At 41.3% G+C, this 25,686-nt stretch overlaps 2 protein-coding genes across 4 annotated transcripts in view; both read left to right on the forward strand.

Moving 5' to 3' along the window:
* LOC125878767 (E3 ubiquitin-protein ligase RBBP6-like) lies at positions 1 to 24,786 on the forward strand. Of its 3 annotated transcripts, none has more exons than XM_049560123.1 (19): positions 1 to 571; positions 5,789 to 5,894; positions 7,483 to 7,531; positions 12,616 to 12,660; positions 12,800 to 12,882; positions 13,058 to 13,154; positions 13,317 to 13,459; positions 14,217 to 14,389; positions 14,585 to 14,688; positions 14,834 to 15,004; positions 15,255 to 15,406; positions 17,298 to 17,403; positions 17,485 to 17,551; positions 17,788 to 17,830; positions 17,924 to 18,229; positions 18,438 to 18,575; positions 19,788 to 22,037; positions 22,469 to 22,568; positions 22,718 to 24,786. In XM_049560123.1, the coding sequence occupies exons 1-19, from the start codon at positions 406 to 408 to the stop codon at positions 23,990 to 23,992; spliced, it is 5,574 nt and encodes a 1,857-aa protein (XP_049416080.1). In that variant the 5' UTR covers positions 1 to 405; the 3' UTR covers positions 23,993 to 24,786. The 3 variants fall into 3 exon arrangements, with proteins under 3 accessions (XP_049416080.1, XP_049416079.1, XP_049416081.1); XM_049560122.1 differs by having other exon boundaries at positions 22,466 to 22,568; positions 22,718 to 24,784; XM_049560124.1 differs by having other exon boundaries at positions 13,320 to 13,459; positions 22,466 to 22,568; positions 22,718 to 24,784.
* LOC125878776 (protein kinase C beta type) overlaps positions 1 to 25,686 on the forward strand; it is a 288,745-nt gene that overhangs the window by 247,641 nt on the left and 15,418 nt on the right. The gene's annotated exons all lie outside the window — the stretch shown is intronic.

The following is a 25,686-nucleotide window of genomic DNA, read 5'->3' on the forward strand; positions in this document are numbered from 1 at the left end:
GCAGCATCAGATGGAGCTCGCGCTGTGCTGACGAGCCGTTGCTTGTGGAAACAGCTGGTGGTTTCTGTCAGCGAGCACTCTGCGGGCTCACAGCGCCGTTAGCCGGGACAAAAGTTCACATTAGACCCGAAACTGATTGAGGGCGCTTTGCTTTGAGTGTCTGCCGCTGTTCCACAAGACGCCGGTACATGTCATCCCGTGAACGCCACTTTAACCAGCAGTTGGTAATTAACGACCTAACAGTTGACCCGTGACGCTCGACGCAACCGGCGGCTAACGGCAGCTAGCAAGCTAACTTTGTTACTCCCATTGCAACTGACGACACAGGTGTTCTGTCACCGCCGGCAAACTGTCAGCTGTCGGCTCCCTGGCAGCGTGGGGCGAGGTTTTCTGCTTATTTTCAGCATGACTCATGTTCATTATAAATTCTCCTCCAAACTCAGCTACGACACAGTGGTGTTTGACGGCCCGCACATCACGCTGAGGGATCTGAAGAGGCAGATTATGGGCAGGGAGAAGCTGCGAGCCGGGGACTGCGACCTGCAGATCACTAACGCACAGAGCAAAGAAGGTAATAAAAACCATATGTTATGGACTGATAAGGGTGTGTTTATCCTGACAGTTTGAACTTTGGAAGAAAGCACGTGGTCCGTGTTTGACAGCTGTGTGGGGACAGAGGGTTGCGTCACCTGTTTCAGCTTGACGGGGGTCCAGAAAAGTCAAGCAAGAACAAAAGGGGTCTAATGAATGGGCCACATTCCTGCTGCATGCACGCCTCATGCCTGTAATCGAACGGCCTGGTGGTGGTGGTGGATCAGCCCGGTCAGTGCCATGCATGTGAAAGTGCCAAGAGACACATGGGATAAATATAGCAAAGGTAGGGTAGGAGCACAGCCCAGTTATGACCATAAGATTTAAGCCTAGCCAGACACACACACATAAATGAAAATCATCACTATATGAATCATCAGTGATGAGAATTTGCTGCAGTGTAGGTGTAGTCACTAAATACACAGAAGGCAGAAGAGAAAATATGACAGACAAAACCTGATATGCAGCTATGACTGATGGTATCGCCTCAGAAGTTTCAGTATCCTGCAGATAAACTCTGAAACCCACCATACTCTTAGAAATGTGCTTCCACTGAAAGCACAACCCACCCAAATATTTACATACAACTCCAGCTGTAAGAGTTTACAGAAAGTGTACAATCAGGTAATTTGAAAAAAAAAAACGATTTAATAGATACATGATAGGATGGATTAGCGGATTCAGACTTTTCAGGCTTCTTTAATCAGATGTGAGTGTGACGGCAGTGCTGTGTCATGCAGCATTGTGGTTTCCTGACGACCACACTGCAGGATACAAAGGATGTCAATATGTTCCTTAACTTTAGTGTGATTCACAGTTCAGCAGTTCAGAATGAGAAGTGGAAATGATTCGTAACAGTTGCTCCGACTAGAAGAATAGAGAATTACAAGAAGTAAGAATAAGAGTATGAAATAAAAGTGTGTAAATATAAGGCAATAAATGAAATTAAAGCTACAAGCAGTGATGAACAGGCCCTCGCAGTCCACCCGCGTCAGGGCATGCTGCCGTCGGGGGGCGTGCACCTAGATGTCTTGTCAGCTGTAATAAATAAAAAAATAAACGTTATCTCTTACTTACATTTCCAGTATACAGGTAGGCACTAGGGATGGGAATCGAGAACCGGTTCCTGTTAAGAACCGGTTCCAACTGGTTCAATTCATCGACATCATTAGCCTTTATGCTTAAAGATTCCCTTATCGATTCTTTTCATTACGCTGAATCTATGCTGGTCAGTCAGCAGCACGTTCAACAACAAAGAAGACGTAACGGTGGAGAGACAGAAGCGGTCAAAGCCGTGGCTTCACTTCACGCTGTTGTTAGCCTCGCTGGAGCTGCTAGCCCACTGTGGAGCCTCGCACACCCCCGCTCCAGGTACACCACGGCAGGACGCTGTTGTTGTTAGCCTCCCTGGGGCTACTTTTTTTTTTTCCAAATCTTTCTCATCGTCTTTCTAAACTAGACCATAGCCTTAAGGTTCATAATAAAATGTTATGAAAGCAGATGTCTTGGGTTACAAACAACAGGAGGTGGTATCATTAATTCACAGGAGGAATCGATAAGGGAATCGATAAAGAATCGGATCGATAAGCAGAATCGATAATGGCATTGATATCAATAAAATCCTATCAGTTCCCATCCCTAGTAGGCACCCAACCCACGTATGTATTTTACCAAAAAGTAGAAGCTGAATACATGCCCAATAGTTCAAGGTCTTCTGACTCTTTAAAAGTTGACATGGTGTCTCTAGCTCAAAGTATGAGGTACAAGAAGAGGTTGAAAGTCGATGAGTTTTGAAGAGGATTTGAAGATTTTCCAATTTACTTCCATTCACACTAATTAGACTGCCACCAGAGCGCCACCTATTGGCCGATTTGCACCGAATTTTGCACAAACCCTCATCGGGCCATGGAACACAATTAGCAAAAGTGTTGTGGTAATCGGACTGTATTTGGTCAAGATATGAAAGACTGTCTGTTTTGAACACAATGTGCAGGAATTTGTTGTTTTATATTTTGGCCGTTTTTTGGACCATCAAATTTCTTTTAATAACTTTTTGTCAGGAGGGTTGACAGATGCTGCATGCAAAGTTTGGTGCAAATCGGTCAAATCGCCTAGGAGGAGTTTGAAAAATGTTTTTCATTTGTTGCGATTTAGCGAATGGAAAGTTACCGCGAAAGTGGGCGTGGCTTACACCACACAATTCAGCGGAATTCAGAGAACACGTAAATAGAAGGTTTAACAATGGTCCTGCTGGTCATTTTTGGTGTGTGAGTTACAGAGGCCAGTCTATACCACCCCTATCAATTTTATTTACATGAGTGTTATGGTGTTGGCACAGTGCCAAATATTAAATTAGACGGCCACCAGAGTGCCACCTAGTGGCGGATCAGTAAGTCCTTCGTCAGATATCCTCAGGAGGGCATTGACAATAATTATACCAAGTTTCGTGTTAATCCGCCCAACCGATGTTCAGATATAAAATACTTCAATTTAAAGAGCGCCACCTGGTGGTCATCGCCTGACATTTTGCACAGAGCCTCAGGGGCTCATGGGGAAGTAGTAAACTGAGTTTCATGTCATTGGGATACACCAATGTGGAGATATGCAGCACTTCCTGTTTAGAACGAAATCTGCAGGAAGTTGCTATTTAATAACTTGAGTATTGTTTGGAATATCGAAATTCTTTTAATAACTTTTTGTCGGGAGGGTCCACAGATGCTGTGTGCAAAGTTTCATGCCAATCGGTGAAATTGTCCTGGGAGGAGTTCGAAAAAGTAGGTTTGCGACATTTTGCGAATTTGCGGGGAAAAAAATGGTAGGCGGAAATGGGTGTGGCCTATACCACAAGATTCAGCACGATTCACTGAATGCGTGGATATAAGGTATAAGATTTTTGAATGTGCGACAAAGTATATGGGAGTTATGAGCCAAAACGCACTTTCCTTAATAATAGCTCCACCTAGTGGTGGAAATTCAGGAAGACAATAGATTATAAAATTTTTCATCAGGTGTGACTTATATGCCAAGTTTGGTGAGTTTTGGGGTATGTTCAGGCAGTGAAAAATGCGATCATATGGGCGGAAGAAAAAAAAAATATATATATATATATATTGGTGACTTTTATATCTTATATTTCGTACATTTACTCAAGAATGGTACTTTAGTACTTGAGTATTTCCATTTAATGCTACTCCATACTTCTACTCATTTCAGAGGTAAATAATTAGTATACCTTTTATTCCTCTACCTTTTATTTTAGGGACGCATTATATTGGATTTTTTTTTTGCCGATAGTAACATCTCATTTGACTAATAATCAATGCCGATATCGATATATCCACTTTTTCCCCCACCTAATTTTAGTGATCATCATGTCTCTTTAGTGGAGTTAACATCAGATTATGCATGCATATTCTTATTGTGATGGCCCATCAGCAGATGGAGACCTGAAATACAATACTTTTCAATGTATACAATATTCATTCATTGTGCAAAATAAGAAAAGGCATGTTGGTGGGCCGAGTCTGATAGCTCATTTTAAAGCCGATATCGGCCTATACCAATGATGTGCAGATATTATCGTGCATCCCTACTTCATTTTAAAGCCTTAGGTATTAGCTACTTAGTTTATTTTGTATCAGTAACTGTAATTTGCAACCCAGCAGTATATAGAGCAGTTTAAATGAGCTCCACATTTACCAACTTCAACATCAAAGTGATGAACACATGAATGTATTACTGATTATAATTCAATAATAAATATGACTCTGAAAAGGGCCATTCTACACAATGAGCACTTCTGGTTTTGGTTCTTTAAGTATTTTGTTATTTTAATACTTATGTACTTTTATGTAAGGAAGTTTTTAAATGCAGGACTTTTACTTGTAACAGAGTGTTCTTATACTTTAGTATTACTACTTTAACTCAAGTTAAAGATCTGAGTACTTTGTCCAACACTGACACAGAGTAATGTGAGACTGGTGACAGAGGTTACCCAGCTGTGAAATTAATATCAAGTCTTTACTGTCTACATTTAGCAGATTGACAATAGGTAGAATTTGTTAATCTAAGGCTGAAACAATATGTCGATAAACTGATTAGTCACTCAACAGAAACTTAACTATTTCAATTTTTTAGGTAATTTTTAAATAAGAAATACCAGTAATTCACTGGCTCCGGCCTCTATAATAAGAAAGTGAATATCTTTGGAATTTGAGTGTTTGTCCAGACAAAACAAGCCAACTGAAGACATCACCTTGAGTTTTTGGTCATTTTTATTTTAAGACATTTTTTAGAACAGTAGAGTATTAGTGTTCTGTACGACATCAATTGCACGTCTGTCCGTCCTGGAAGAGGGATCCCTCCTCAGTTGCTCTTCCTGAGGTTTGTACCATTTTTTTCCCCTGTTAAAAGGAGTTTTTTGGGGGGAGTTTTTCCTTACCCGCTGTGAGGGTCCTAAGGACAGAGGGATTTCGTATGCTGTAAAGCCCTGTGAGGCTTTATAAATAAAATTGATTGGTTGATAAATATCTGGCAAAATGTACAAATATACAAGATAGAAGTGTTTTCAAGGAGCAAAAGCAAAATCCAGTGCCTAATAGAATCACAATAGCAGTACAACACAAGACGACTAAGAGCAACTCCAGCAGGCTGCCACCCGAGACTTCAAACGAAAATAATCAGCGCTTGGAGCAGTAGATTAATTAAGCCAAGACTAAAGACTTGAAATGAAATCATTCTTGTAACAGTCCCGGACTAGTTGTGTAAAGGCCCAGACGCATCAAACCGACATTCTCACTCCATCTTGACTTGAGCTGTTTGTTTACTTTCCTCAATTCCATTTCTCTTCTCGTGCACTGAGCTGAACTGCCAGTTAGAGTGGTTTAGTTCACCAACAATCTCCACTGTCTCCGCTACAGAAAAATGGACAAAGGCCAACGAAGGCCAATGGTGTGGGACACACCACAAAGACTAGGGCGAAGCTAGGGCTACAGACGTGCACTGACGGCTCAACATTGACCAACAGTCTGCTGTCGGCTTGATGTGTCATTCTCACATTAACTGCATGTCAGCGAAGGGTGCTAAGTTTCTCAATAACCCTGAAGAAGAGAGATTTTCTTATGGTGTTAAATATTTACCACACAGAAATCATTTTGTGTGAGCTGATCCTTAGACTTTCTCCATCTCTCCCTGTCAGAGTACACAGATGATGAAGGTTTGATCTCCAAAGGCTCCTCTGTCATCATCAGGAGAATCCCAATCATCGGAGCAAAGTCCAGCTCGAGCAGCAAGATCCGCAACGTGTAAGTGTAAATTTTTTGGTCTGGCACATACTGTGGCTGAAGTCCTGCCATGTTACAAGTGTTTAAGTAGTAGAACTTTTCACAATAATCTTACTCAGCTTCTGCGTCAGGTTCAGCAGTCAATCATTTTATTGTAAAAATATGAGGAAATGTTGCACAGTTGTGTCATAATAAATCAAAATATGAACTTGTACTGGATCCCAGGCATCAGCCTCAAAATTGGAACATGTATAGGTAAGAAAACTGTTGTCTAAAATGCATGTACTTGCTTTTGTTCACAGTAAATGTAGATCCTAAGCTCTTAGTAGAATAAAAAGCACAGTGAAGGTTGGAGTTTTTGCTTATATGGACAGTTGTGAGCAGCAGCATGTATTTGCAGGTACAGGATCACAATGGTGATGAAATGACAGAGCTAAACATCCTCATGATGACCCAGTACAAAGGCCTGAATCTTTCAGTTGATGGCCGACACTTAACAGAACAGGGTTTTTGCGTAACACTTGCATGATCAAATATGCCCACAGGAGAAGAGGAAAGAGTAGAAGTGTGACTCCATGGTGACGTTCACAGGGATTACCCAGATATTAGTCAGGCTTAGACAGGACAGCCAGCAGTGGTGTGGGTTTTATGCATGGAAAGCAGGAAAAGACCTCACTGGAACAGACTAGCGGTCATGTGATTAGCCCCGTCAGCACCATGCAGACGGGTGGAGAGGAATGAGGGCTAAAGAACGCTGGCCACAAGATTAAATGCAGCAAAATCGATTCTCCACCAGCACATGCAGACTGACAGTCACTCAGCTTCAAACTTTGAGTCACTTTAAAGGCTTTACATCCTCATCTTACATTAAACTTAACATCAGATTTTAAACTAAAGGACAGATTCACTGTAAACACATTTTGCTAACACTGTTAAAACTGTTGTGTGTGAATTAAGGTGGCATTTATGGCTCAGCTTTATTGTTGGGTTGAGTGTTTGACATTTTGTAGAGTTAATTAGGTCACTAAGAGAAACCCATCGTAAAAAAGAGAAGAAGAAAAGTGTGTTCAACTAAAGTAATATAATATTTTCCATATAAACTACAGGTTGGTAACTGTACACTTTGTCAACTTCCAGCCATCCCCTAAATCAAAACCATGTAATTTTACTCTTACCTGTAATGCCATGTATCAATTTAGACTGTTTTGGTGTGAGTTTCTGAGTGTTGGCGATATCAGCCATAGAGATGTCTGCCTTCTCTCCAATATGATGGAACTAGATAGCACTCAGCTTGTGGTGCCAAAAAATACATTTGAAATACTCAACAGCAATGTCTTGACTCACAGCTCAGCAAAACTAGTTTATACTGCCTGTGGGGGAATTCTGGGTCATGTAGGAAATCACCGCCTGAAGTGTTAAACAAGTTTTTCATGATATGCGTGATTCACTTTAAAGATTGTATTGACATTTATATTTTGTACTTTTTCCTTCTTATTTATTGATGTAAAGTAGTGCCAATAAATTGTTCATGTCAGCCCTATTTTTTGTTTCCAGGGTGTTAAAGTATCACAAGCAACTGGTTTAAAAACAATTTATTTTTGTATTTCAGTGAGCGATCAGATGTCCAGGTTCCCCACGCCTTTGGAGCCTTCAAAGCAGTACGTAACCAAACCACATCCCACTGCACCTCTTCTCCTGCAGCCCCACTAAACACACACATTGTTAGCATGGCCTAATATCTCAGCATTAGTTGTATGTTGGCGTTAGTATGATTGGATTAAACCAGTGGTTCTTCACCAGGGGTCCTTCAGGGAGTTCCAGGGATAAGTAAACCCAATGTAAGTGAGAGCAACTATTCTGATCATAGGTTTTACTTCCTCCACTGTTATCACCTGTAATTTAAACTATAGTATTCTGCTCTTAATCATATCTAACAACCAAAATCTTGTCAGATGGAGGTCCCTGAAGCAAAATCTTATTAAATGAGTGTCTGTGACCTATTGTGGATCAATTTTAGGTTCAGTGACAATAAGAAAGTTAAGAACCACTTATTTAAACAAGTGAAACCAGAAGCTAAATCATCGGAAGCCTTTATTCCTCTAGTTCTCTAAGTTCCTGTTGCAAAGAGGAAGTAGTGTGCTACTCAGGATTTGATTTATAGAAAGCTGCTGCTCTGAGATAAATCATGTTTTAAAATGATATTACATAAATAAAAAGCAGTATTGGCAGTCAAATCGTGTACAAGAAAGAGAAGTGAGGTTTACACTTTAACCAGCACTGTATGATTAACCATAAGGTAAAGTATATTTGTACATATTATCTTTAATAAAGGCCCTCAGCTGTTAATTTAACAAGTTGGTGTGTCACCAGAGGATCATTCAGTTTCTGTCTGTGGGTGGTGGGAGCCGCTCGGGCGGGTCAAACATTATCATGCAGGCCAGCTATTCAGCTGATAAACCCAACTGTTGTTTAATGAGCTGCTAACAGTCATTGCCCAGTAGGGTCTTCTCCATGAGCTGCTGTGGCACTCGCCCTCAGACATCTTTAAAAACATGGAGATAAATGTATTAGTTTTGTGCTAGTGTAAGTCTTAGTTTAAAGGCAGTTTTAATGCAGTATCAGGTTAATGGAATGTTTCCCCTCCCCCAATTTTTTTATTTTTATATTTTTTATTTATATTTTTATTTAACCTTTATTTTACCAGGAAATAGTCCCACTGAGATTCAGAATCTCTTTTGCAAGGGAGTCCTGGCCAAGACAGCAGCATAATAGTTCCACTAAAAACCACAAATGACCTTTTGCATATCAATGACTCACCACATTTTATGTTAGATTTGTCAAGAAAACTTTGTTTTTCATGCATGCCTCATGTGAACAAAGAATCCAAAAATGGTGAGAATTCTTAATGAATTAAAGTCATAAGGGTCAGTGTTTAACAGTGGCAAAAATTTATCAAAACATCTGTTTACAAAATTACATGACTTGGATTATAATCCAACTCTCATTAATTCATTCATGTGCTCAGAACTTCCCAAACATATGCATTTTTTTGCTAAAACGTTTTTATTTAAAACCAAACTGAAAATAAAACCTATATATAGTCTCTTCATAGCCAGACCCCATTGACAGAAAGAGTAATTTTACCTCACTGAACACAGGAGCTGCTGGTTTACCACTGCCTCGATCAGTTAATTTCTTTGTGTTACTGTGAGATTTGGGTGTTTTAAAGGGATAGTTCGACATTTTGGCAAATTCGCCTTTTGCCGTAATCCCTATAGTCATATGAGTAGGTACATTACCTTTAATCGGAGTCATTTGATGGTGTATTTTGAGGGAGAGAGGGACCTGTACCGTTTACCTCCATCTCAGCGGGCAGCTCTGCCACACCTATCTCAGAACAGCACGCACTGACAATTAAAGGTAATGTACCTACTCATATGACTATAGGGATTACGGCAATAGGCGAATTTGCCAAAATGTCGAACTATCCCTTTAACGGGCTAATTCGGATTCAGCAAATTCACACGATTAGACAAACAAGTTACAGATCGAGGCAGTGACAGATTAGCAGCTCCTGTGTTCAGCGAGGTAAAATTACTGGTTTTCTCAATGGAGTCTGGCTTTGAAGAGAGTCTAGATCAGTTTCAGTTTAGGTTTAGTTTTCATAAATAAGGTTTAGTGAAAATGCATGCGTTTTGGAAGTACACAGCATTAGACCGGATAAATGAGACTTGGATTAACTGCACAAGTTGTTCTTCAGGAATTTAATGTAACACTTGGTGACTAATTAATATACAACTGATTACTTTTGGGGTGAAGTATTCCTTGAATTGAATCCTGCACATAGTGAAGTGAACAGATGCTCCGGAAATGTATCAATAACACTAATCAAACTCTTCAAATCCAGTAAAGAAATGAATGTCTTGGAGGTCTTCAGACTTTGGAAATGAAACCTATACACTACCTCTGTTAGGGTTTATAATTCATGCTAGATTTACAGTGTTTCAGCTTTAATGTAGGAGCAAATAAACAGTGCCTCTCTTAAACCCGCTCCTCAGAAACCAAGTGGTGCTGCACTGTTATTTCATGCTGGATTCTTGCAGTGCCAGTCTTGTTTGTTATCTTGTAAACTAACTCAAGCACATCTCAAAAGCTTTCAGTTGAATCAGTGTGCACTGACCTGACCTGATTTTCTCTCTGGTTTCTCAGTAGGAGAAGTGTCTGCCATTCCTCTTAGTACTTTGTTGGACTACACAAACTTTTTTTTCTTTTGTGTTTTTCTGCCAATAAAGTGGTTTGTATGAAGCTGTCTTATGTATTGATTATGTGTTTGACTTCACTGGAGAGAACAACACAGATACACACACAGATGATACCTCAGATAACACATCTTGGAGATGTCAGTATCTGTCATCATTGGACATTTATGATTGATTGTTAAATCCACATTAATTACACTGCAAAAAAAAAAATACATATGCTAGAGTCATACTAGAAATTGGACAAGTTGCGATTCAGAGTTGCATTGTCACGAATTTGGAGTACCAGAAAAAGACATTTTTAAAAAGAAAAGTTAAAATCGAAACAGCAGAAGATGAGATGTTCTAACTTTTAGTCCCCGGTGCGCCTCAAGCATTAAAAACACTATATCTTATATTTCCCATAATGCAACTTGACAGTGTCTTTCATCAGATTTGGCTGAGGTTTAATAAAGCCAGACAGGAAGATCTATCGTACTGCTGTGAACAATATAATACAGAGCAGTCAGTTTGTACTCCAGCACATTGGACTTTAAATGAAACAGTAACTTAGAAGTTTGAAGTGTCAACTTTAAACTTGTGTTCATGATTAATAAGTGTTATTGTGTGAATATTTTGCTTTTGATAAGGTTTTTCAAATCTTATTTTGTTAAAAATACGTTTGAGGCAGTATAAAGATGAGCATGTGCTGTATTATTTGTGAGTGTTATGTCTAGGTGAATGCTAATGTCAGCGTCCTCACAATGAAAGTGCTAGCATGCTAATGTTTAGTGGGTATAAATTCTACTGTGTCGCAGAGATGTGGACTCGAGTCAAAGATTTGATTACTTTAAGCTCCACAAAATCAAAAGAGACTTTCCACTTGACTTGGACTTTAACACCAATGACTCGTGACTTCACTTGGATTTGAGCCTTTTGACTAAAATTCTCAATATCTTTCTCCAACGGAAGTTAACATTAATCTTTTAATTTCAAGTAGACATACAACATACATTATCACTTTTAGTCTTAGAAAATGTCTTCCAAATTTGGGAAGAGAAAATTACAGTGTCAGACGAGTGCTATGAAAGTGCAACATTGACACTACTTTATTAAATGATTAAGTTCAGTCCCACTTTGTTTTAACAAATTAATACACCCTCAAAAAAGCATTCATGATTTTTGTAAATTTAACATTTTATTATTCTGTCGTGTAAATGGCATTACATGTGGTGAAGAGCACATAATGACCTGTTTAAGACTCAAAACTCAAAGTTTAGGACTTGGAACTTGACTCTGGAGTTAAGTGCAGCGACTTGAGGCTTACTTGTGACCTGGTCCCACCCCTGCCACATTCACTCTGTTAGTGTAACCTGATAACATGCTGCTATTTGATAATAAGCACTAAACACAGCTGACACCTCCTCCGAACTGGATGTGATGCCAACAAGCGAGCAAGCAAACGTCAGGTTGTCCTAACCTGCTCTGTGTGTCAGCCAACAGTGCAAGCAATGTGTCACTTATTCAAAAAAACAACGCTCGCCCTTGGCTCTGTTTTGGCGGAGCTTTGTGCACCTTGTCCACCTATTTTCAGAGCAACAGCAAGCTGTTCCTTTTGCTCGCTTAGGGCTAGATAGGTTATCTGAATGATGTTGTGTCTGGAAATATATCTGGACACTTTGTCGTGCTGCAGAGTTCACTTACTGGCTTGCTGCGTGTCAAGAAGAGGTGTCAGACTGATAGGAATGTCTTAGTTTTGCAGGTATTTGGTCTAAAGTACTGGACGAATTCTAATTTTGAACAGCTGTCGGTGTTAGGTGAAAAGTCAGAAAATCACCGAAGCCATCTTTTAGGGACTTTAAATGTTAGTAGAATATTTAATGGCAGTCTGTAGAGATATTTCAGTCCAGACTAAACATGGGCCGAGACATCAGCATTTCCATCAGTAGAGCCGTGCTGCTAGCATTGCTGAAGAGGTGTCCTCTCTTGTCTGACATGGCGGTTTATCTGTCATGGTTTCCCTTATCTGTTCCAGCCTTGTAGAGGAACAAACCAAGGACAGATCCACAAAAACAAGAAGGAATTAAGGTGATAGGAGGCGCTGAGGTAGACGCCAAGATGTTTTATATCCAACAAAACGCTGTCCTGACAGGTGAAAACTCCCAGCGAGCACTATGTTGTTGGCTTCTTCATTTTTAGGAGTTTAAAGGGATGACAAGTGGCAGGAGGTGCTGAGGCAGTAATCCTCGGAAGAGAACAGACATGCATTATCCACTGTGTATGACTGGATGCTGGTGTAAACTTTTACACCAGCTCATACAGGTATAAAAGTGAAGACATGGCAGCATCGAGTTTAGAAGGACAAATGGTTTTGTATTGGAGCAAAACTTCTTTTCCAGTAGATATGAGCTCTCAGTTTCTTCCCAAGACATGTAACTTGGAGGCTCTCACGCTCACGCTCTCACGCTTCATCCGTAAAACTGATTATGTGTTTATTCTAACAGATGGACGACCAGCACTCTTCCGGTGCCTTACCTTTTATCTCCAAGGTATACCCTGTCTTTTCTATTTTGTTTTTATACATATTTATGCTGAATCATGTGTCAGTTGCAATTAAACACTGATCCTCTTGTTTGACCTCACATCACTGTGTCTGTTGCACACATTCGTTCATGTGTGTACATGCAGATGGCTAACTTGGCTGAAGCAGATGTGTCAGAGGAGGATAAGCTCAGCGTTGTGATCAACCAGTCCAACTACGACTCCATGAAGTGAGTTATTGTAATGCAGTCAGAGCTCCTTCTTCATCCCCATGTCTGTCCCCTTAAAACTTCTATCCGTGTCTCTCCTTCTCTCAATTTCCATTAATTTACTCCATCTCTCCTTTCTTTTCCATCATTTTCTTTATTCATCTACCCCCGTCTTAACCTCTGTCTCTTTCTCTAGTTACAACAAAAAGTTTGGTACTCAACTTCCTTCAAGCTACACCTGTTATCGCTGTGGAAATATTGGACACCACATCAGGAACTGTCCCAACAGCGGGGTAAGAGCAGAGTATTTTGCAATCCAGCGTAAACCTCACTTATTTGAAGTGTGTGTCTTTACATTTCTGCTATCCTGTGTGAGTTTGTGTGTGTGTTGAATGCCAACATGACTGTAAGCCTATAGCATTAAATGCAGACGTGTGTGTGTGTGTGTTTGACAGCAGGATAAAAACAACGAGCCTCCTGTGAGAATAAAGAAAAGCACAGGCATCCCTCGTTCCTTCATGGTAGAGGTGGACGATCCCAACATGAAGGGAGCCATGCTGACCAACTGTGGACGTTACGCGATTCCTGCCATTGACGCGTGAGTTAAAACCGTCACTTTAATTTTAAAAGTCCAGTGTGTAGGATTCCGTGGCATCTAGCGGTGAGGTTGCAAAACTGGAACTTCTCCCATGTGCCAAACATGTAGAAGAACTTGCCAATGCAATCCACAAATGGCCCTACCAATAGTTAGTGTTTGATTTGTCCATTTTAGGCTACTGTAGAAACATGGTGGACTCCTTGGGAGAGGACCTGCTCTGTATGTAGATAAAAACAGCTAATTCTAAGGCAGCAAAAACAAAATGATTCTTAGTTTCAGGTGATTATAAACTAATGAAAACACAGTTATGAAAATTATATATTATTCCTGTTAATAGCTGCCCCTAAATTCTACACGCTGGACCTTTAAATGGTTTATTTACACTTTATTACATCAGAAGTGATTAGCATGTCAAGTCAAAGGCAATTGAATTTAGCTTGTACATTCTTGGAGACGTCACCTGAGCACATCAAACATGGGAATGTGACCGGTACTCCCCGCCTTTCAGGAGAAATGCCTCTTGAATAATGGTGTAGATCCTTGTAGATATCTTATGACCTGGATAATAGTGACATCATGGCCACAATTAGTGAGACTGTTGTTCATATGAAATGTCACAGGATCAGTGAATACAGTCAGTTTGTGCTCATCAGCTGACACAAACATACACTTTTAAAGCCACTTTGGTTTAACGCATTGTCTAAACACATGAAAGCAAATGTGAATGTGCAGTGTGTGTGTTTTTGTCTGTCCGTAGTGAAGCGTACGCCATCGGCAAGAAGGAGAGGCCTCCGTTCGTTCCACAGGAGCAGCCCAAGTCAGAAGAGGAGGAGGATCCTTTACCCGAGGAACTCCTGTGTCTGATCTGTCATGACCTGCTGAATGACGCTGTGCTCATACCCTGCTGTGGAAACAGCTACTGTGACGACTGTGAGTGTCTCTCTCACACACACACACACACACACACACACACACACACACACACACACACACACAGATAAACTTATGTACATTTGCTGTACTTTAAAAGTCATTCTGGTCCTGATATACTGTGTCCATCACAACATAATTAAAGCTGCTGTTGTCTCCATATTTACATTTCACCCATCTTTATCTCACGCTCAGGTATTCGCACCACTTTACTGGATTCAGAGGAACACGTCTGCCCCACTTGCAGCCAATCAGAAGTCTCACCTGACAGCCTGATAGCCAATAAATTTCTCCGACAGGTGAATTGACAGATGGATGGAAAATATGTGTTGATGTTGTAGTTTTGAGGGAATGTGGAGAATTACATAAATATTTTTTGTACCAGTAGTATTGAAACATTCTGACAAGATTCAGCTTTCTGTCGGTCTGTTTCTCTAAACACAGGCTGTGGACAACTTTAAGAAAGAGCGAGGCTACACTAAAACCCGGAAAAGAGGGTGCGGGACCTCCCAGTCCCAAAATCCAACCCCGACACTGAGTCCTGCCCCCACCCCACCCCCTCTCGCTGTGCAGAGCCAACCTCAGAAGCCTCACCTGCCAACCAGCAGCCAGCAGGTGAACCTCATAATGATGTGTTGCATCCGTGTGACTCAGGAGCAGAATAATTATTGTTTCCTTTTTACAATCAGATGTTTGCCAGGTCTCAGAGTGACAGTCCTCCTCCTCTAAAAACCATTGAAACAAATGTTTAAACTAACAAGAAATGTATGTTTTAATGTGTAGCTCTTCTTTGTAGTTGTTCTTCACTATAGTGTTCTGTACTATATTTTGATCTCTGCTATATTCTCTTGTGCTCCTCCTTTAGGACCCTCTCATGCCCCGCTCACAGGCTGCAGACTCACCGCCATTGTCTCAAGTGTGTGTGGCTCCGCCCACAGCAACAGAGCCAGCCTCTGCCCCTAATACGCCGAGCACTTCCCTCGAGCCTACGCAAAGCCACCTGGAGATACCTGACAGGTAACTACACAGATAAACAACTCAAACATTAGTAGAAAGACTTGCTCTGCTGCTGCTTCACCTGAGATTTGTCATGAGATTTATTGCAGTGCTACCTTAAAGTTCTAATCCTTAAGATTTTAAAGTTGTAATCCCCTTCAGTTTGATTTATGAGGGAGCAGATGCTCAAGGAGAGTTTGCTGTAGTGTTAAACCACACTGTCTGTTACCATGGTAACCAGGGGTGATGCAGAATCACCCAGTACTGAAATCTTAAGGACTACAGTTTCAAGGCAGTTGCATATTACAAATACAGCATGTGGCCGTATTTAACCCATAATTTTACCATCTATGGTGCTGAGTGAAAAACAATCCATCTCAGATGCTTTGGTGATCGATCATTCAACACAGTTTGCTAGTACACCAAAGAATAGTTTACTGGACCATAATGACCAAAAGCACCATGAGCTGATTGAGAGTTGATTTTAGGTGTGTACTCTGTGAGCATATCAGCAACATAGGAAGGAACTAAATCATTTAACAGCATTTAAAACAATAAGAAGTATTTTAAAATCAATTCTTTGTTTTATTGGGAGCCAGCGAAAAGAAGAAGATATTGCTGCACCCTGAAGAAGCTGGAGTTTCTTTAATATCTGCTTTGTCAGTCCAGCAAAAAGTGCATTCCAGTAATGCAGCCTACTGGAAATGCGTGAACCAGCTTTTCAGGTGCCCCCTGTGTTTATAGACTGCCATTGTTACATTTCAATTATCGCAGATGGAATGTGAATTTTTTCACACTTAATAATCTGTACTGAGAACAGAAAATGAAACCTGATTTGAATATGTCCATTTGTAAACCCATCTTTCTTTCTCTGTTCAGACCAAAAATAGAGCTTTGCTTGCCCCAAAATGGTCTCCAGAGTGTGTAAATCTTTAAACTCCAGCCTGGCGTTTCAGTGCTTTAAAGGGAACCAGACAATTTGGAAAATGATGACAGAACCCCTCTGACTCATGTCAGGAGCGCTGTAGCAGTAAAGTCAAGAAAAACTTTTGTTGCTTCTAACTTACTTTGTGATCATTCATCTTAAATATCTACACAGCCGAATACGTAGCAGAGCTGACGTCATTAACTTGAATTATTTGTTGTTTTTATTAGACATTAAATTTTTACCACTGCAGCGACTACTGTTTAACGTCATGTTTGACTAAATCACTGTTTCATACTTGATCTGTTGGGTGACGACAGAAACAGAAAAATATGTAAATAAAAGCAAATATATCGCTGCCCAGCGAGCAGTGGCAGCAAAGTTAACAAACTAACTTTGTGTTGTCTCTAACTTTCTCTGTGAAAGCTTTTAGATGTTGATATAGCTGATGATAAAACACAGCTGCTGTATCTATGATGATTTTGTCAGATGACTTTGTCGGCCATTTTGTTTTTCACATTCCAAAACAGATGTTGGCTCTGATGCACAGTTTTGTTGTTTGCAGTTTGTCAACTGTAAAGACGTTTTTATGTTGTTCAGTTGTTTCAGTGTGGACAGAAATCTCTATGGAACCCTGTTTTCACACGAAACTGGTGTTTTGATAATCAGATGGCATCATGTAGGTGACATATTGGTTTCTTTTGACAGTTTAAGTTGGAGCGAGTTGAAGGTCTGAATGTGTTAAAGGGTTCCTCACAGGAGTGACATTAAGAAAGAATATGGAAATAATTGTGTTATGTCATTCTAATGATTTTTAGCATAAAGTAAATGCAGCATCAGTCTGAAAACATTTAGAACAGCCTCCTGTACACGAAGAGGAACATTTGGTGCAATCAAAATATGGCACTTTGGATTTGAGACTGAAGAACTGGTAAACAGCTGATGTTGAGTTCATGCGGCACTCTGATGTATCTGCTGTTTATTCAGAGAGGCTGAAGAAAAGACACACGATGACTCAGCGGCTTCTGCTGCCCCTTCTGGACCGGTTTCACCCAAAGACCCCACCGATGCTCCATCACAGCTGATACCACTGGTGAGGACACACAGATACAACCACACACACTTTTCAGCAAAGTTTCTCTGTATGAAATCTGTGATGTTTGTGTCTGTTCAGGTGAACCTTACTCCAGAGGCAGAGCAGCTGCAGACAGACAGCGTTAATCTACAGCAGCCCTCCTCAGGCGAGTGACGAAGGCTACGTTCACATTACAAACAAATATAGCCCAAATCCAAATAAATTTTTTTATTTCCCAGGATATAGCCCAAGAAGCAGTGTTTCTTTCTGTTTATTCCTTATACTGTCAGTATTAATCATTATGTGTTTGTCACCTTATTATTCGAGTAAACAAATTACTGATGTATTATGTTGAAAACTGCAGTAACATCTCTAACACAAATAAAACCACTGACTCTACAGGTCCAGCCCTGAAACCCTCTGTGCCACCAATGACCTGGGAGAGGTCAGTGAAGCTTCTTTATTTAAGACTGTATTTGACTCCACCTTCGGTTTCAAGTCTGATTTCATTTCCTCTTCCTTCTTCTCTTCCCCACAGCTCCTCTTCCTCCTCTCGCCCCGCTGAAAGCTGGAATGAAACAAACACTCAGCAGCAGCAGCGTCCTCCCCCCTCCATTTCATATCCCACAGCTCCTCCACCTCTCTTTCCCTCCCCTCATTTTCACACGTTCCTCACAGCTCAGCAACCTCTCAGTAGTTACCCACCTGGATACCCACCTACCACGCCCATGTGGACTCTCCCAAACCTCCAGGGTGCCCCCATCCCTTCCCTGTGCCCCTCTACCTCTATCCCTGCCCTCATCCCCAAGGAGTGGTACAGGCATCAGAGAAAGAAGAAGGAAAGGTAAGAGTGCATAGTAACTGAAAGCATCTTGATATTAAATGACTTATCTTGTTTAATTTCAGTGAGAATGAATTTACCAGTTGTTTCGATTCCAGGCAACAAAGACTTTACAGTGGCCTTACAGCTGCAGAGATATTGCAGTATGGAGACAATATACTGATAGTAGTATGAAGTATACACCTCCTCTTCCTTTATCTTTGTCACTCAGGTCACCTCACAGAGGATCTTCGCACAAAAGCTCCTCCTCTCGCAGTAATTCAAAGTCCTCTAAGTCCAAGTCATCTCGCTCCTACTCTCGCTCCTCAAGCAGATCCAGATCACGCTCCAGGTCCAAAGGCAGATCCAGGTATTTTGTGCCTTTTTTTTTTTTTTTTTTAGTTTTTTTTTTTTTTTTTTTAGTTTTTTGTGTGTGTTTATTCCACTTTATGCCTCGTGTAATTGTGTAATTTCTTCAAATTTGACTCAAATGTCCACTTTGATTTAAAAATGAACTGATTAGATTTTTGTGGTCAAAGGTCACTGAGACCTCACAAATAGGGCTGCATTTTTATTGTCTGCCAATTATTCCATTTATTAATGGATTAGTTATTTGGTCTATATCATGACAGAAATTTGTGATAAATGTCAGTCAGTGTTTCCCAAATCCCAAGATGATGTCCTCAAATGTCTTGTTTTGTCCACAACCCAAAGATATTCGGTGTACTGTCACAGAGGAGTAAAGAAACGAGAAAATATTGTCCTTTTAAGAGTCTGGAGTCAGAGGTTTGTTTTTTTTTTTTTTTACTTTTTTTCTTTAAAAAATTTACTCAATGCAATTAATCGATTATCAAATTAGTTGGCAGATAATTTAATAGTTGATGACTTGCAGCTCTACTCACAAAATATGTTTTTGGCCATAAGTCAAGAATTCATACGCTAATAATGACAACATTTCACACAAATGTATATAATAGGATAACATTCTATATCCAAAAGGTCAAAGGTCAACTTCACTGTGACATCATAGTGTATTTTAAAAATGCTTCTCTGGCCATTACTGAAGGGGAGACATTTGGTCAGATACTGAAATGGTGACACTAATCTTGGGTGTCCACCTAGAAACTGTGCTGATTGTGTAGATCATAGAAACTGTGTGTGTTTCGCCAATAAATACACTTAGTTTTTTTTTGTTACATTCCTTAAGAGTCTTCACTACATACATTAAGTAAGTCTGGATCAGCATGGATGTAAACTGCAGCTTGACTGGTTAGCAGAGTCATACAATCACGAGGCACTAATTGTAATTTCTCATAAAATTATACTAAGAAATTGTTGTAAACAACATCAGCAACCATCATTACAGGTTTCCCTGATGTTAGCATGTAGCTACATGTAGCAGTGTAGGCTGCGTAATGCAGTAGCATACCTGGAGCAGATGATCATATAAAGATATTCGGCACATTATGGAGGACACATTAAAATAATAACGGAAAAAGGTGAAATGGGAATTGATGTAGAGATGACTCTAGCAATAATAAATGTGTGACATATGACAGGACTGAATGTTTTTTTGTTCCAGGCCCCACTCAACTTACTCCCGCCACAGACACCTCCACTCCCGCTCTCATTCCTCCCGCTCTTATACCTATGGTTACAAACGCTCCCCCACACCGTCCTCGTCGTCATCATCTAGAGCGGGTTACCATTCCAGATCCAAGTCACCATCAGATGACCACAAGAACAGCCATCAAAGTCGGCACCACAGTAAGAAATCAGCTTCGAGCAGCTACAGGAAGCGAGGAGAACACTCCCATAGGGAAGCGGGAGGTTCAGGAGGAAGTGCAGCTACTTACCCGTACTCTCAGCACGCGAATCAAGCTAGCAGCCTGGAGCTGGACAGAGAGCGCTACCTGCAGTGGAAACGGGAGTACAAAGAGTGGTGCGATAAATATTTCAGCAGCTATGTCGGCCACTTCCACCAGCTGCCACTTCCCCTTCTAAGTCTTCCTCCTCCTCCTCAGTGGGGGGAGAGAGATGAAGGCAGAAATCACTCCCATTCTAACTCGGAATCTCACAACCGACTCCAAGGTAGACGCGCCGCCCGGAATGGCCGCTCCCCTCCATCGCAGTCATCCAGTGACAGCCGCTCCCCTCCATCTCAGTCTTCACGTGACCACCACTCCACACCATCTCAGTCTTCATGTGACAGCCGCTCCACGTCATCTCAGTCATCCAGCGACAGTCGCTCATCTCCATCTCATTCGTCCAATGACAGCCGGTCCCCTCCCTCTCAGTTGTCCAGTGATGGACGTTCCACACCATGTGAAGACAGAACTCAGCCAAGGGCACTTCAGCAGAGGTGCACTGAAAAGTACAGCTGCCTGCCAGCAACACTTACAAAGGGCAGCAAGGAGGTGCAGCTGCAAGAAGGAAGTAAAGACGGCCAGCAGCTAGTTGCTAAGAATTTGGAGAATCTCAGCACTTTAAAAAATGAGCAGACCAGCATAAAGAAGCATGAGGAGCATAGAAGAGAGAAGTCATCATCCCCTGACTCAACAGATGACTGCAGAAAGGACAAGAGGAAGCTCAACACTGAACCAGATGCCTGCAAAGATGGCAGCACAGCACGGGACGAATCCACTGCCAGCGATGCCTTAAAATCAGCCCAAGCACTTGTGAAACCACATAAACGTTTGGATAAAGAATGTGAGAGAAAAAGCAGAGAACAAAGGAATTTGGAATCAGAGAAAGGACGGCCAAGAGGCAAACATTCAGACTTCAGGCATGATGTGGAGAGACAGCACAGAGAGAAGCCCAGGGAAGAGGCAGGCAGGGACCGACACCCTGGAGGCAGGAGAGCTTCTGACTCAGGATCAGAGAAGAAAAGAAAAAGAAAAGGGGAAGACATGGAGAGAAGTTCTGATAAGGCTCAATGCAGCAAATGCCTGAAAACTGAAATTGCAGAGGACCCTGAAACCTGCAAGAGTGAATCCCTGAATCCATTTGAGAGAAGCAGGCCAAAACCAGAGAAGAAAAAGGAGAGGAAAACATTGCCTCTGACAGAGACAGACATTTGGGAGGGAGGGATAAAGGTGAAACCACAGAAGAAGATAAGCATCAATATAAACCTGGATGGAAAAAAGAAGGAAGAGAAAACTGAAAAACGGGATTTGTCTTATTTAGAGAGCCTCACGGGAAAAACAAAGGAAGAAAGTGAGATTGCTGATAAAGAAGATGATGAGAAATTAAACAGAGGAGAGACGAACATCGAAGGAAATGAAAAGAAGGAATCCAGCAGAGACATCGAAGGTGCTTCTGAAGAAAAAACAAAACCAGACCAAAGAGAGGCACAGCAGAAATGGGCGAAAGCTACCTTCAGAGATGATATGCAAGAGATGTTGGAGAAAATTGCAGGAGAGAAAGAAGACACTGAAGAGAAGAAAGAGGACTTCGACTTATGGCACAGTATCCTCAGGGAAGTGGAGGAGAAGAAGGAGAGTATAAACCGGTGGGAGGAAGGAGAGCCGGTGGAGGCCAGCAAAGGAGAAGAGGTGGCAAAGGACAAGAGAAGGAGCACGTGGGGAGGAAAGGAAGGACAAGAGATGGCAGAGTTAGTGGCAGGTACCTGGAAGGAGAGGGCAGAGGGGGAAATCACATGCGAGGAAAATAGAGGAAACTTGTTTGGTGAGTCAAAGCCAAAGGAGGAGCTGATGGAGGGACTGAGGTGGAGGATGAGGAAAGAAGAAGATGACGCAATGAGGTCCAAGTCACAGTGGAGCAGAAATGAGAGCCATGATGACAGACCAGACACCACGGTGGACGATGGCAGGTCAGAATATTCAGAATAGAATAGAAATACTTTGTCTACTTTGGTTGGCATGTGCGAAATCTGCTATGAAAAAGGAAAAAGGAACATTAAAACACATCATATCACATCCAGACAGCTCAAATTTACATAAAAGTGAAATACACAATAGACGCTACATCGAAAGGAGCAGCAGATACTTGATGGCGAGGACTGAATCAAGGTTGATTAAATATATAGTGCTGTGTAGCAAACTGGCAAACTTTAGTCAATAGTTAGGGAATAATTTCTTGTCAAAATAGCACCTTATCAGATATTCTAAGATAGGTTACACACATAAAACCTTTCCATTAACATACTTGTCTAAGAAATGTGTTTCATGAAAGCCTAGAAGCCTTTTTCTATTGTAAAGATGAGTACTAAGATGCATTTTGTGTGTGTGTTATTTACAGCAGCTACGAGGACCATCAGGAGAGGAAGACAGTGGTGAAAACTCTGGAGGAATACACCCAGGACAGCACTGCAGACGGACAGGACGAACTTGTGCTCATACAGGTGTGTCTGTGAGCACGGCCTGTGGAAATATAACATTTGTAGAATCATTTGTGTTTCATACAGTTTCTCTGAAGTCACTCACACATACATACATACATGCAGAAACTAAAAATTACATGTCTAATTCACGCCCTCACGCTCTGTCTCAGGTCCCTCGCTCCAAATGGGAGAAGGAAGAGTCTGAGGGAGAAGAGCGGGATGAAGGAGAGATCAAAGATCAAATAGATGCACTTGCAATGTTTATGCCTCCGCCATCCGTGTCTGTGACAGCAGAGGTGCCAACTAACAGGGAGACAGAGAGTGAAGCAAAGACAGAGAGGTCAGTGGAAATGCAGAGAGGAATGGACAGGGAGAAAGAGAAAAACCCCAGTTTGACCAGTTCACACAGAAGTTTGGCTCCCTCTAGTGGCAGAGACCAAACTGACCTGTCTACAGACAGAGACAGGGAGAAAAGGGTGGGGGTGGAGAGATGGAGGGATAGAGACAGAGGGAGGGAGAGTGAGAGATCACGGGATAGGCAGAAAGAAAGCAAAAGATCAAAAGAGAGAACAAGGGAGGAGGAGAGAAGGAGAGACAGGAGGAAAGAGAGAGATTCCCCAAAGAGGAATCACCCTTCCTCCTCTCACTCCTACTCTTATTCGACATCACACGACTCAGAGAGGAGAGACAGGCAGCGAGGGGGCGATCTGGGTGGCTGTCCTGGCGTGAAATCCTCAAGCAGCAGAGCGAATGAACTGCCTGATCATGATACCAACAAATCACATAGAGACACGTTACTGGACTCCAAATTTAAAGACAAAGATCAGCCCTACTACTATCACATTCACCAAGATCTATCAGGAAACAGACCTGCAGGGACCCACCACTACCCACCTTCCCTCTCCCATAGCCGGGGTAAGAAGAGAGACCTGCTCCCCTCTGGGTCAGAGCTCAGTAAGCCCAGAATGAGCAGCCCTGAGCGGGAAACAGTGCAGAATAGATTTAGAGATGACAGCAAGGTTGAAAAGGCAGAGTGGAAGCTGCAGCAGGTGATAAAAGAAGTCAAAAGGGAGAGAGAAAGAGGTAGTCGACGAGAGGATAACACCGTTGAGTTGGACAGACAGACCAGGCGGGAAGGAGGGAGAGAGCTGGAGGAAGGGGAGAGGCCCAGCAGCCGCAGCAACAGCATCAGCTCATCGGCAAGCCAGGAGAACGACAGGGATGACAGGAGAAAAGAAAAGAAGACGACACAAAAGAAGCACAAAAAGGAGAAGAGACGAGCCTCCCTGGAGCTGCTGGAGGAAGGGGAGCTGAAGAAACACAAACACAACAAGACGGCAAAGAAAAGCAGAGATGAAAGTGAAGAGGAGAGCAGTGGAAAGGCGGACGGCAGGTGGAGAGAGGAGGACGACCGCACTAAGCTCTGCTCAGTTACGTTAACTTGATTCTCAAAGAAAAAAAATGAATTTACTTGAATGATGTTTTTCCTTTCTGTGTCCAAAAAGTGCCTGATTTTATTTTTTAAACTTCATTTTATTTTCCCGGGATACTGTTTTGTATCACCTTAAGATATCTCACATCAAATATGCATCATCCAAAATGAAAGTGAACAAATTGTGAAGGAAAAGCACTTTAAACTATATAAAAATGAATGTGAATGAAAGCAAATGTTGACCCTTGGGCGTCTTGAATTATTTAAAGTTCAAGGAATTTGCACATGCTCTCAACTTGCTCAGGACTATCCGCCAACTATGGTTTATATACTGACGCTGCGATGTTACAGTGTGCGTGGAGGAAATGTTTGACGAAAGGTCAGTCAGAAATTTGATTTGCCTCAGACAGAAGCACAAGAGTGCACATATGAGGGTTATTGAGTTTGTGATTAATTTGAAACATACTGTGAATTTTTATGATTTGAACCTCTGTGTTGTATTTTGTTTTTATTTTTAATTCTGTAAATGTTTAATTTAAAAACAGCTGCTGGATGGATAAGATAATTTACCAGAGGAAATTTTTGTTCTTCCTGTTTTGAAGGAAATAAAAAGAAACATCTGTAAAATGTTTTCTGTCATGCTTTCTGCTGCTGTTAGACATTAGCAAGTAGGCCAACAGAAGCATTAGGCTTTGAGTTATGTCTTCTCAAATTTGGTGGGTATGTCAGGGGTGTTACATAATCAGCAGTGATGTGAATATACACCAAATTCTGGTTGATCTGTATCTATTGTATATACAGTTTTTCTGCCTTTCTTTTGCCAATGTAAACATATATTTACCATACCAATACAGCCCCACTAAATTGAATTAAATGAAACCTCAACTTATTAAAAGGCAGTGTGCTTGCAGAGCCTGCTCAGTAGCCTACACACATGGCCTACGCCCTTGTGAGCATTTATACCTGTGTGGTGGTGTGTCTGTGTCACTCTGCAGTTACACCTCCAAAATGCTAGTCAACGGTGGGGTTTCTGTGAAGTGCTGTAAAGTTTAGTTGATTCAAAACACACATTAAATATGGCTGAATAGCGATAGTTTCAAACACAAGTACACAAATCTGTTTCACTATAACTTGCAGCATTCTCAGACACAACAGGTTGGTCAACACATCATCCTTTCTCTTTACATAAATGTTTTGCAATGTTATGTTGGGGCTGAACTCAGCCCAGTTGTTAGCTCGCGAAAACCTTAAACTAAGATTGTGAACATGACAAACTTTTTTTCCCCTACCAGCTTTATTAAAGCCATAGTAACAACAAAAAAAACTGAGCCGTTTGCCTCTATCACTTTGCTATAGTATTTGCTTACTTATTATAAGCTAATGAGTCCATTGAAATACAATGTTAACACAGTTAAATGAACAATTCACCCCCAAATCAGAAATGGGTTTTTATTAACCTAAATTGGTTTGATGTGAGTTACCAAGTTTGGAGATATCAGCTGCAGAGATGTCTGCCTTCTCTTAAATATATTGTAACAAGATGGCACTCAGCTTGTGGTGCTCAAAGCACCAGAAATACATTTGAAAAACTCAACAACAATGTCTCTTTCCAGAAATCAAGACCTGGTTACTCACGATAATCCACAGACCTTGTTGTGAGCAGATTCATGTAGGAACTATTTTCTTTTTTCCAAACTACACCCGCAA

Source organism: Epinephelus fuscoguttatus, linkage group LG19, assembly GCF_011397635.1.
Source record: "Epinephelus fuscoguttatus linkage group LG19, E.fuscoguttatus.final_Chr_v1".
NCBI lineage: Eukaryota > Metazoa > Chordata > Actinopteri > Perciformes > Serranidae > Epinephelus > Epinephelus fuscoguttatus.

Excerpts from the sequence above, each read along its gene's own strand:
- LOC125878767 (XM_049560122.1), top strand. The coding sequence starts at position 406 with ATGACTCATGTTCATTATAAATTCTCCTCCAAACTCAGCTACGACACA. Across the intron at positions 572-5,788 it reads TAACGCACAGAGCAAAGAAG|AGTACACAGATGATGAAGGT; the intron begins GTAATAAAAACC and ends TCTCCCTGTCAG. Across the intron at positions 18,576-19,787 it reads AGGTCCAAAGGCAGATCCAG|GCCCCACTCAACTTACTCCC; the intron begins GTATTTTGTGCC and ends TTTTTGTTCCAG.